At 38.3% G+C, this 12,666-nt stretch overlaps 1 protein-coding gene across 1 annotated transcript in view; it reads left to right on the top strand.

Moving 5' to 3' along the window:
• Nucleotides 1-675: 675 nt before the first annotated feature.
• Nucleotides 676-12,666, top strand: part of LOC133455229 (WD repeat-containing protein 70) — a 54,201-nt gene continuing 42,210 nt past the window's right edge. The window contains exons 1-9 of the mRNA XM_061734166.1: nt 676-722; nt 2,102-2,161; nt 2,298-2,381; nt 2,718-2,802; nt 2,930-3,149; nt 3,771-3,830; nt 4,287-4,420; nt 5,593-5,746; nt 10,652-10,728. Coding sequence (XP_061590150.1) covers nt 698-722; nt 2,102-2,161; nt 2,298-2,381; nt 2,718-2,802; nt 2,930-3,149; nt 3,771-3,830; nt 4,287-4,420; nt 5,593-5,746; nt 10,652-10,728 — 899 coding nt within the window. The 5' untranslated portion in view covers nt 676-697. The remainder of the gene's footprint in view (nt 723-2,101; nt 2,162-2,297; nt 2,382-2,717; nt 2,803-2,929; nt 3,150-3,770; nt 3,831-4,286; nt 4,421-5,592; nt 5,747-10,651; nt 10,729-12,666) is intronic.

Raw genomic sequence — 12,666 nt, 5'->3', positions numbered from 1 at the left:
AACATTCTCAATCGTTTGTGCTGTGTTAGTGCTGGTTTGTGCAGAAAGAAATTTCGTTTGTGCTGCTTTAGTTTTTAAGATATCACTTTATATTTCAAAGTTCATTCTAAGTCCACCCAGCCCCCAACTTTGTCCAAAATTAACCAAAATGGTCTAGTTTGTTTGTGCTGCGTTAGTGCTGATTATATTACTTAGATTCATATTTTTGAATGTGCCACAAATAAAATGAGGACATTTCATTTACAAAAAGGGAAGAATGTAAGATGAGATCTATTTTTGTTTTGGCTGAACACGGAGTTTCACTACTGTGCTTTGGTTTTTGATATACAGTATACCGTATTTTTTAAGATCCAACAAAATTCATGCAACCCCCCGATATGGTTTCTTTTATTTTTTGTCAAATGTGCAACATTCCATCAGACAGAAAACCGGACAAATAATTAAGAAAGCTGTTGTATTGTTTTAAGAACTGTTGTGTTCTGATGATAAATTCATAGACGATGACGTCACCATGCAGCTTTTGCTCTTTGTTTATCAACTCCATGTCCATAAAGTTTGAGTTCAGGCTTCAGTTCAACAAATGAAGCAACAGCCGCTGCTGCGCGTTCACGTCGGCACTGCGCGCGTAACCGCGACGCGCAGCTAAAACGGAAGAAGAACTTCCGGAAGTCAAAGGTCAAGCTTCTTATTTGAAATCATGGACGCCAACAACAAGGATGAACGTACGATGATTTTTTTATGTCTATTCTTTTCGTATCTGTATTAAACAGACGATGTTCATGCCCTGCTCGACTAACGTCATACTTGACGGTTGTCTGGTCATATTAGTTAAGTCAAACAAAGCCCATTAAAAATAAACGGCACTTGCTGTTGTTAGCCTCACTCTGTTAGCTTTACTACTTAAACAAATGTGTGTTTTCTACCGTAGTTCTGTTCATTTTCCTCTATCAACTATGGGAATCATAATACTGAAACTAATCAGGCTTTAACAACGAACTGTTGTCTGTAACACCAACATTGCTAGTTGTTAACAGACAAAATCTTTTTTTTAAACGTGCAAATTTGCTCTCACGTTGTATTAACGATGTGTCTTAAAGAGTTATGTACTAAGGCTATTTTAAGTCCATAAACATCTATTTTGGGTTTAATAGATCACTTAGGAGGGCGTCGTTATTGTTTTTTTTTTTAATCACACTTTCCTCCTTAGCTTGTTAGTGTCCCAGCTTGTGAAAGCAGTCTGCCCTGCAAAGAAAACAAAATGAGGAGAACAAATCACCCACTCATTGTCATTGACAGCTACGAATCAAGCCAGAAATCTTGGTGTAATTATTGACTCAGACCTGAACTTCAACAGCCATCTAAAGTTTATCACCAAATCTGCCTATTACCACCTAAAAAACATTGCTAGAATTAAGGGTATTCTGTCTAAACAAGACATGGAAAAACATATTCATGCATTCATTTTCAGTAGGTTGGATTATTGCAATGGCATCTTTACAGGCCTGAACAAGAAATCTATCAGGCAGCTACAGCTGATCCAGAACGCTGCCGCCAGAGTCCTTACAAACACCAGGAAACTGGACCATATTACACCGGTCATGAAATCACTACACTGGCTTCCAGTGAGTCAAAGGAGTTTAAAATCTTACTGCTGGTCTACAAAGACCTGAATGGTCTTGGACCAAAATACATGGTTGATCTGTTAGTTCCTATGAAGCTCCCAGACCCCTGAGGTTCATCTGGATCTGGTTTGTTGTGGTTCCAGAACCAGAACCAACAAGGTGAGGCAGCGTTCAGTTATTCTGCTCCTCACCGGTGGAACAAACTTCCTGTAGACCTGAGGTCTGCTCCAACTGTAGATCCTTTAAATCAGGGCTAAAAACATTACTGTTTACTGAAGTGTACTCTTAAATTCTTTTTATTATTTTACTTCTTTTCTTATTCTTACCTATTTGTTATTATGTCTTGCCGCTTTTAATGTCAATGTAAAGCACTTTGAATTACCTTGTGTTGAATTGTACTATATAAATACATTTGCCTTGCCCTTGCCTTGCCACTCTTACATGTATAATTCAGACGTTATCTCTGTTATCTCCGTCAGCATCAGGCAGGATTGGTGGTGATGGAGACATTGGATCTGTCATGGGATTCTCTGGGTTTGGTATGTGAAGTTCTGCATGAATTATATGCTGGCTTTTTTTGCTTCAATACTTTATACCGACATTTTCAGTTTTGCCAAACATGGATTGTTGAAATGTTTTGGCAAAGATGAAACAAGTTTAATTTTAACTCTGTAGGTAAGAAAGCCCGCACGTTTGACCTGGACGCCATTTTTGAGCAGACTCGGCGAACAGCTATTGAAAGGAGTCAGTATGTGTTAGGTAAGTTTGTCAACGCTTGTCATAGTGTATGACAGCTTGAGTGTAAAGCTGTTTTTATACGTGTACTGTGAACCTGACAATTGCAGGAGAAAATTGATGTTCACCCTCTTGACGCAATACTAAATGCCTTGAACGCAACACCAGGATTTCTGCACCTTACTTTTTACATCATGCCTTTCTCTCCTGTGGATTGTGCTCAGGCTCATATGATGAGTGTAAACAGTTTCTCTGTTGTGTATATGTGAAAGGGAAAGATGGCAATATTTGTCCTTTAATTTTCTAGTCCGATGTTTTTCATGTCCGAAAGCATTTTAATTGAAATGTTGCTTATCTCAGAGGAACGTGAGAAGGACACTCAAAAAGAAGAAGAAGGGGAGAGCTCCATGCCAGTTACACACAAAGCAGCAACGTCGTCTTTTAGGTACACTGAGATCTCTGACCTTTTGTCTTTTGCCTACTGTGATCTTTATTTGCTCCATCATTTCAGTACATGTCAACTCTTCTGTCTTGGTGACTTATTTTGTTTGACAATGACTTTTCTTATTTAGGGAACAGCAAAGTGAGAGCAGCAGTGACAGTAGTGAGTCAGACTCTAACTCAGACTCAGAGCTTATTGGCCCACCGGTGCTTCCTCAACACGGAGGTCATGAGAATGACAATGAGCTTGTAGGACCACCTCTTCCACCGGGTTATACTGGCAGCACGGCACACAGTGATGATGATGACGATGATGAAAGGGAAGATGATGATGATGACGATGATGATGATGTAAGTCTGAAATCACTGCAACAGTTGGCATTTACTGCAGATTATAACTTGTCATGCTTAAAATGTGGGCTTTGCTCAGATGTTTTGACTGCAGGAAAATCCAGGTTAAAACATTAAAAAAATCAAATCTATTTAGTCCAGTGACAATGAAGGAGCATCTACAAAACCAGGACCTAGACACTAGAGAATTGAAATTTTACATTTTCTTTAGTCAAAAGGCTCAAGAAAGCACCAGTGGGTTCTGTATTGTTGGATGTTTTAAGATTTCACCACAAGATGGCAGCACAGGAAAATATGAGTAGTATTAAACAGGATCCTACTGTTTATTTGTCAAATGCTACTGACATCTGTAGCATATTAGTATGGTGTTTTCGAGTAAAATTCTTTTGCTGGTACTAAAAAGCTCAGATCCTAACCTGTAACATAACCTGACTAAGTACATTTACAAATTTACAGTCCATAACTGATCAAGTTAGTTTAACTTAAGTAAAATATGTGCATATAATGATGATAATAATAATAATTTATTACTGAATGAAATTCTACACTATAAAAGCATAACTAAGTAAATCTTTGTCTCCTTATTTTTTTTTTCATTGTTTTCACCTCCACCTGACCCAGAATCCAGTGAAAAGGGTTCCAGACACTCATGAGATCACGCTGCAGCACGGCACGAAAACAGTAAGGATTTTCTTGCAACACATTTGCACACATTTATGCACACATTTATGATTGTTACAGGCTCTATAAAAAAGGTCTTAGTGAGTTTTCATTTTTATTTGGAATAAGAATGTGTGGCTGAAATATCTGTAAATGGCTTACCTAAAAGTAAAACAATTGAATGTTGCAGACCTCCACATTCTGCAACATTTGTTCCATTTATTTATTCTTCTCAGTGTTGATTTTTAACAGCTGTGAGTCTGTTTTAAATGTGGTCCAGCAGGGAGAAAATTTGTAAATGTTGTTCTGAGTCTGGTATCTAGAACCAGAGCTGATTGTAGTATGAAAACAATTTAGTTGTGAATTATTTGATTAACATTCTAACTATTTTTAGCTTTGAACTATAGCTTATTGACCTCTGAAGTGTCTGCTCTTATGAATAAACTTTATTTTTAAGGAATCTAATTGTCTCTTTAGGTATCAGCTCTTGGCTTAGACCCCTCAGGAGCCCGTCTGGTGACTGGTGGATATGATTATGATGTGCGGTTCTGGGACTTTGCTGGGATGGACCAGTCTCTGCAGGCCTTCAGGTCCTTGCAGCCCTGTGAATGGTATGTGCAATGTCAACACAGTTGCTTAGCATGTGAGAACTTAGTTTCCTAAAAAACATCAAGTACACTGTATTCATTTATGTGTACCAAAGTATACACACAAACATGCACACATTTGTTGAGCCTCATCGAGCCTCATGCTCACTCTGTGACATCCTCTCTTTTCATGCAAAATGAGGCTTTTAGAAGCAGATGGTTAAGCCTTGTGTGTGTGTGCACATGTGTTTACTCGATGTTTAACTGAAGCTGTCATCAAAGATCAAATTCTTTTTTGCTTTTGGGAACCAGTGGTCTGAGTTGGACCAGGCTTCCCCTTATTAACAAAATGTTTCGCTACATTTAATTTGATTACACTGTGATCCTGTTTGGACTTGTTTGGGTTACTTACAAGCTGGGTTCCATTCAGAAAACTTCTGAGGTCCACTCTTCCTTTTTCTTGACTCAAAAAAGAAACTTAAAAAAAAAGAAGAAATTTTAGTTAACTTAATAATAATAATAATAATACTCATTAATAATAATAACAACAACAATAATAATGATAATAATAAAAAGATCAATAAATAAAAACATCAATAGATCAATAAATTAACATTTATATTGGTGCTTTTTATTGAGGCTTTTAAGATGCAAACCTTTCTTATCTGCCATTTAAAAAAAACAAACATTTATTAGTCTCACTTTATTTTCACCAATTTTGTTTTTTGTCATAGCTGTAGCTCCTTTGTAAAATACAATTCAATACATAGATTAATAATGGCTAAAGGTTTTCTGGAAGACTAAAGATATTTCACTGAAAGGTTTGTTGTAAATTTAGTGTTTTATGTTAAGTTTGTTGTAAAATATTACTTAAGAACTTCATTTTTAGAAATCCTTTTCAAAATATTTCATATATTTCATATGTCTGATCTGCTCTGTTGCTCTTGGATTGAAAAGTAAGTCGTATCAAATCTTAATTGGATATAATTGACTTGTGACTTCTGTGACTTTTTTGGTCTAGCCAATTCTAAAATGATAAATTTCTACATGAGTCAAATTTTTTTCTTTGCTTGTCTTATATCCAAGAAAGCAAGGATCAAAGGTAGTTCTTATATCACACCATTTTGGTGGAGTTTTGTGTTGCAAACCATATACAATATACAGCAAAATATCTCCTGTGTATGTTTGTCTGTCAGTCATCAGATCAAGGCCCTGCAGTACAGCATCACTGGTGATGTCCTCCTGGTGGTTTCCGGCAATGCACAGGCCAAAATATTGGACCGTGACGGCTTCAATGTCATGGAGTGTGTGAAAGGAGACCAGTACATTGTGGATATGGCTAACACAAAGGTAGGCCAGAGTGGTTTCCTCAACTACAGTCATATCCAAAAGTTAGTTCTAAGTCTTTAAATCTTATTTTTCTGTTTCTTTTGTGTAAAAAAGAAAAAAAACAAACATAATAACATACATAAAAACATAATACAAATTGTGTTGGGTTGTATTATTGGGCAAATACAACCTCGGATGAACCCCAACACACATTTTTTCTTTTTTACCCTAAGATTTTTTATTTCCTGAAAATGAAGTCAAAGAAAGGAATTGCTGGGAATATCAACTACCGCGGTGATTCAATAGCTTGTGGATCTAATTTACTTCGGCAATAACTTGGAGTGTACATTTCCTGTAGACTTGATCAATTCCACCGATGTGGATGAAATTTAGCCCATTCTTCTTGACATGTCTTGAATTCATTGGGGTTTTGGGGTATTTGCATTTGCGCAACTCTCCTAAGATCCTGCTGCAGCATTTCAGATGGGTTGAGGTCTGGACTTCCACTAAGCCATTGTATAGCCTTGATTTGTTTATTTTGTATCAATTCTTATGTAGATTTGGTGGTGTTCCTCAGGTTATTGTTCTTTTGCACGACCCAGTTTGAAGAAGCTTTAACCTTTGGACAGTCATACTCACATTTGTCTGATAAACAGAGGAGTTTCTAGTGAAATCAGCGACTGCAACATTTCCATGTCCTGCGGCTGCAAAACTCCACATGCCATCTTCTCATCATAACTGTTGTTCTTGACAGTGGGTATACTGAAATGCTGCTCTGCTTTTACAGAACATGCCATTAATCATTAAAGCCAAGCAACTCTGCTTTGGTATCTTCTGTCCATAGGACATTGTTTCAGATATTTTTTATTTTATTTTTTATCTGTTCAGATGCGGTTTTGCAAATGTCGGTTTTCGTGCTCTTTTCAGACCAAATATGCGTTCACCTAGCAACTCTTGTAAGCAGCTTGTTTTTGTTCAATCTTTTAATTTTTATTGGTTGGCATGGACACTAACACAATTAACATTTAACATGCACGGTGTAGGGTCAGAGATGTTTGGGTTTTTTGTTTTTTTGTTTTTTTTGCATTGCATGGTTTGTCCTTAGGGTAAATTTGTAGGGACGTTCACCCCTGATAGATTGGCAACTGTCTGGAATGTGAATAATCTTTCTCAAAGTAGAGCATTGAACTCCAATTAGTTTAGATTATTTTATAACCCTTTATAGAAGTCTGAACTCCAGCTGATGACCAGTTCCTCATGTCATGCGGTATGACAGGGCCTAGCTACAATTTATATTCTTAAATCATTTTATAGGGTTTTTTTTTTTCATTTTGGCTTAATTTTTGATTGATAAATAATGATCTTCAGTCATTTATTCATTCCATCTTGTTTAAAAAAAAGTTCTATGCTGTTTTTCATCTGAGGTTATATTTGCCTAATACTCGTATTTATGACGATCAGATTTTCATTATGTTTTATGCACAAACAAATCATACAGGTCAAAGAGGGGCTTTTAAGTTTTGCACATAATTGTAATCATGCTTTAAAAAATAGATTTACATTTTTTTTCAATTGAGCATCATTTTAATTGTTTTGTGACATTAGATAGAAGCATTTCTTTACAGCTGGTAAAGCTGCATCAAGGTCTGATAGAGCTTTAAATATGTGTCTTCATGGGATGATTTCACAAGTTCTAAAATATTTGGTCCGATTCTGCCCAAGTAGATTTACTGGAATGATAATCATACAGTCAAAGGAAAAAACTATATGTGCACACAAAATTGTTTTGCTATGTGAAGATGACACACTGGGCTGGTGTGTAAATGATGACCTTGGGAAGCAGTCACTGCACGTCTTTGGTTCATACAGACGAAACAGAAATAGCTCAGCTCAGCATCGATATGTACTTAGATAGATGACAACAGGATTGTGACTAAGACCGGTCCGTTTCACCATCCTGGCTCATCACACACAAGTTTAGCTTTGTGACTACCTTGAGGGAACCTGAACTCCATCTTCAAATGCCCTCTAAACATAAGATGCTGATGTGCTGTGAAAGTATCAGTATCTCTTTCACTGAGGAGTGTAAAAGGGGTCCAGTCTCAGTCAGTACACACACTTGCACATTAAAAAGTAATAAAAATGCACTTTAGTGGTCCCAAGTTATTTATCCACAAAATCCCAAATTTTATAGTAGCTTGGCAGGTGGTCATTTTTAAATTCTGGTTGCAGTGTTCCAAGATTTCATCAATTATGCACAGAACATTAGTAAAAGTAAAATAATATCTCATGATGGCCAAAACTATAAAAATAAGCTCACTGTTGTAATGATCTGGAGTAAGTAATATGTCAGATGTACTCAGAGACTGGTGTATTATTAGAAACATGTGTAAAGTGTAGTGCAGTCAAACAGCTCAAAAACTCAGGAGTTGTAGTTTGTACAATGCGTCTACATTTTCCAATTTCTCAGCATGATCAAAATACAATTGTTGTAATATGTTTATTTAACTCCTAGTGGATGAACTGCATTCCATTCACCACATCAAAGCTCTCAAAAACTTACACTAGTGTACCTAATTATAAAAAAAGACAGGGAGGGTATGTTTTCATCACTATAGTAACAGCACTGCCTAACAGTTTCAACTAATTTTAAACACAGACTGGCTGATCTCCTTTTCTACTCTCTGGGTACACCTTGCCAATTCATAATGGTAGCAAGGTGTCCTTTGCCTGCTTCTTTTGTGTGTGCGGATAATGGTCTATGGTGTGTGATAAACCAGAGGCATTCCTCGGGAGAGGAACTCCAAATACTTTCAGGACTGTTGCGGTTCATATAGCTAAATTTACAAATAATTATCTTAATTAAATGTCCATTATAGGGGGTTGTAGTGTACTTTTTAGGAAGCCACATTGGTGGTCAGTACACATCTGTGCCAGCTGATGTGCATTTAGACATGGTTTATACCAGCTGTATGAGGTACTTGAAGTGAAGGCCCATTGATTGCAAGTATTGTTTTCCGGATGTCCTACACTCTTACATTTCACAGTCCCATCTGGAGCCAATGGGAGAGCTTGGTTCAATGAAAATGCGCTTTGGCCTGCTGATAGTGTCCCAGTCAATTAGCTTTGGGTCTCGTGTGATAATTAAACCCCTTCCTGTTCTCTTCCTATGTTGACATACAACTACTATCCCCCCAGATTCATGACACTATGTGCAGAGAGATTAGGGATACATTTGCCTATGAATGCATGTGGTACAATGACATTTTTTTTTTGTTTGTTTCTAACTGACTTTGTATATAGCATTTGGGAAAGTGGTTAAAAACCTTTTTCAACACAGATCTCCTTAAGCTGTGCTTCTCAAACGATTTTCTTCAACCATCACTTCCAATCCAAAGACAAAAACCAGAGAGAATGAGCAAATGCTCACATCAAAAGAGCTGAAACCAAAGAATGTTTGGCAGTTTAAAATGTTGTCATCTTGTCAAAATTGTCCAGAACCCAGTTCCAGTGTTTGAATAATCAATTGTCCTTCCAGCTTAGATCTAACATACCCAGAAACAAGTTTAGCCTGTGCTGATAGCAGTTGCAGCAGTAACATACGTGGGCATGCCCATTTCCCCAGATATACAATTTTGTTGTCAGGAAGGGTTTTTCTCTTTGCTCTGTTTAGCATTTTCATGCTTTTGTTTACTGACAGTATCAGTTTAAGTTTGTTTCTTTTTAGTCATTGGCAATTGGATGTCCCAAACTGTTGAGGAGGAGGAACAGAGTTTGTTTGGGAAGCAGTGGTTCTTTCATCCTAATTGGGAAGCACTTGTGATGGATAATTGCTTATTTCGTGCAACTGAACAGAGCAGGGAAGGGAAGCATTGAAGACATTCACAGCCCATCTGAGCTTTGACTCCATCTTATTTTAAGTGTGTTTCTTTTCTCCCTAAAATGTAACAGTGTCACAATTTGTAATTCCTTTTTAGTCATAAAACCACAAGGTGTAAGCAGTTCCACTTAATCAGTTATTAAAGTGGTATGTTTAAAATCTTTGACAGTGAACAGGCAGGCCCTCCTCCTGATCCCCACATACCAATGTCATTTGGTCAGGTTCTGCTCATGCACGGCTCTGCTTTCTTGTGCATCCTGTCAAATAGTGATATGTCATGTCTGCACCCTCTTCCCAGCACATGGAAGTGTTCCTCTCTGACCTGGCAGTCAGGGAGGCCTCCCTCTAGGTTATCCTACTTTGAAATCATTTGTTATGAGTAATTCTCAACAGGACTCGTCCAGGAGAGGAAATGTAAAACGAAATGAGAGGAAAGTAACTGCGCAAGGAGCTCACTGTTTGAGGCTGTGCAGCAGGCAGTGTCACAATGCAAGACTTTAACTGGCTCAACTACAATGAAAGGTCTGTGTCCTTGGAGGACATAAGTCTGTGTTACAGTACAATCAATTTAAGTGTACATACTCTCTGCTGTACAAGGCCTCACATTTGCCATCCACTTCACACTACTTGGATAAAAAATACATTGTCACATCATCTAACCGGTGGCCTTGATCATAACAGTTTGCTATATGGGGAAAAAGGGCAACGGCTAACAGTGACAAAGAGCAGTCTTTTCACATCATTTGTGTGCTTTGTGTAACTATAAATGATGTCTGTTCTGCCTGGCAACATTTGCCTCTTTTCCACCAGCTGCTAATGGGTATGAACCTTATGCTGTGTTTCTAAATGTTACATGGGCTTGAAAAACATTGCAGGGCAAAAGGAAACTGTGAATATTCTCGTAGCAGACCGGATCTACACTAAACAATATAAACATGGGTGTGTGCAACACATTAAAATGATTAAAAGCTACAATTGCCTCAGCCCCCAGTTTTGTAATTGTTAAAATACATAGTTTGTTCATTGTCACTTTATGCTCTTTTCAGGGCCACACAGCTATGTTGAATTGTGGTTGCTGGCATCCCAAGATTAAAGAGGAGTTTATGACCTGCTCCAATGATGGGTAAGTTCTAAATAAGTATTATGTTCATTATAAAGTACTGTTTACTGGGAATCTAATGCAAGTACACTCTTACATCTCTAGTGTCTTTTTCTTCTGACACTGTTGGCCACTTAAATGATAGTTGTGCAACATTTTTATTAATTCAAAGAAGTATAAACTATCTTTCCCTCTGTTCCCACATGCATATCAAGCATAGATAATAGTAATGAATTAGCCGGTGCACGATATCTCTTCTTTCACCAGAAGGGAGTCCTCTTGTTCAATCTATGCCTCTGAAAAGGGCAGGCCAGCCTTACAGCTGTGCATTGACACATGGTGCATCTATTTATTTATTTCTTAGTTATGTGCATTGATTTTGGCCAAAACTGCAGATTATAAATATGAACATGCAATTGCCTCCTAACGACAGCATTAGACCTGTGTGGCTGCAGATGTATAACTCTAGCCCAGGTGTGCAGAAATATTTGCGTGTAAAAACATGCGATTGAGCTACAGCGCAGTTATACGTCTAAGTGAGTGCGAAAGGCAGCAGTGCAGAAACTCAGAGCTATCATCATTAAGTGGAAACGAGGGCTGGCTTTGTGGCTGAGCCACATCCCAGTGTTTACCCCTGTTACTGCTCTCCCAGATGTGGAGGTTGGTTTATTTAGTTCTTATTGAGTCTCTGGAAATCCTCCCCTGGCACGTTAGCTCTGGGTGTTGCTGTGTGGTGGAGAGGAGCGCAGAGGGACCCACTCACAGGCAGAGAGCAGCTACATGTGGGGACAGTTCACAGCAGCAGCTGGTCAACACAGCAACCTGAGCCCCAGATATGGAGAAGAGTGTGTTGATTTTTAGGGTGGAGAGCCTTGACCATTGTACTCTTGATATATTTCTCCTATTAAATTGTAGTTTCTTACTTTCTAGCTGATTTCATAAAAAGAAGGCTCTTTTTTCTAGATCAGTATAGGCTGATAGTAGCTTCCCAGAACATTAGAGGACCTTAAATATAAAGTAGTCCAAGGGCCAATCCCAATACACCCCTTACTTTCTACCACTAGCCCTCACCCACTACCACTTCACCCTAAAAATGAGTAGGGCCCTTGTAATCTTCCCTAGGGATTGGGGCACCACTCGTTACTTCACTGCGTGGTCACGTTCGGGTACGTAAGCGACTGCGTAGTAACGTTTGCACATACGGCGCGCGTCGCCGCGTAGCCTACGCCGTAGGCTCTGCGTTGGTGTAACGCGGAACCATATATCAGCCTTTATTCTGGCGAGGTTTGAAAAAGACTTCGCAACAACGAGCAAGCGAGTGATTAAATACATTCACTGTGTGTGAATATTATGAAAGTAAAATATATATTTCTCGCTAGAAATGTAATCAAAACGCATTTTTTTATGCAGAAACTAACTCAAAATATTGATTTTAATCACTAAAAAATAAGAAATGTCCGCCATGTTTTTTTTTTTTTGATTCAGTCTGCAAATGATGACACAAAGCATTCTGGGAAATTGTTCTAGCCCTCGGGTCAGCTAGTGAGCATCTGAAAACCCTTGCTCTGTAGGGGTAGATCCATATCCACTAGCCCTTGTTTTCCCCACTAACCCTAGATGAAAAGAGGAATTGGGACACCACTACCCTCACGGGAACGCGCAAAATTTAGGGGTAGTGCTGAAAAGTAGGGGAAGTGGGTGTATTGGGACTGGGCCCAAGAATCGCTCTGTACATAACAGGCAGCACAATGTACAACATAGGACTGACTTTTTGGCTGTAATGCAAGAATTACTCAGGTTTAAACGGGCTACAGAACGCCTAACTTAACTGTGTTCTGTCATGATCAGAATTCAGCATTGGAGATTTTATTGTTTCCTTTGGGTGCATTTCACATTTTGTTTTACAAAATACGAAAGAGAAAACAATCCCACATGTAGATCTACTGTTGATCTGAATGATTG

This window comes from Cololabis saira, chromosome 11, assembly GCF_033807715.1.
Source record: "Cololabis saira isolate AMF1-May2022 chromosome 11, fColSai1.1, whole genome shotgun sequence".
Taxonomy (NCBI): Eukaryota; Metazoa; Chordata; class Actinopteri; order Beloniformes; family Belonidae; genus Cololabis; species Cololabis saira.
Note: the sequence above shows the minus strand (reverse complement) of the source record. Positions and strands in the feature narration are given on the sequence as shown.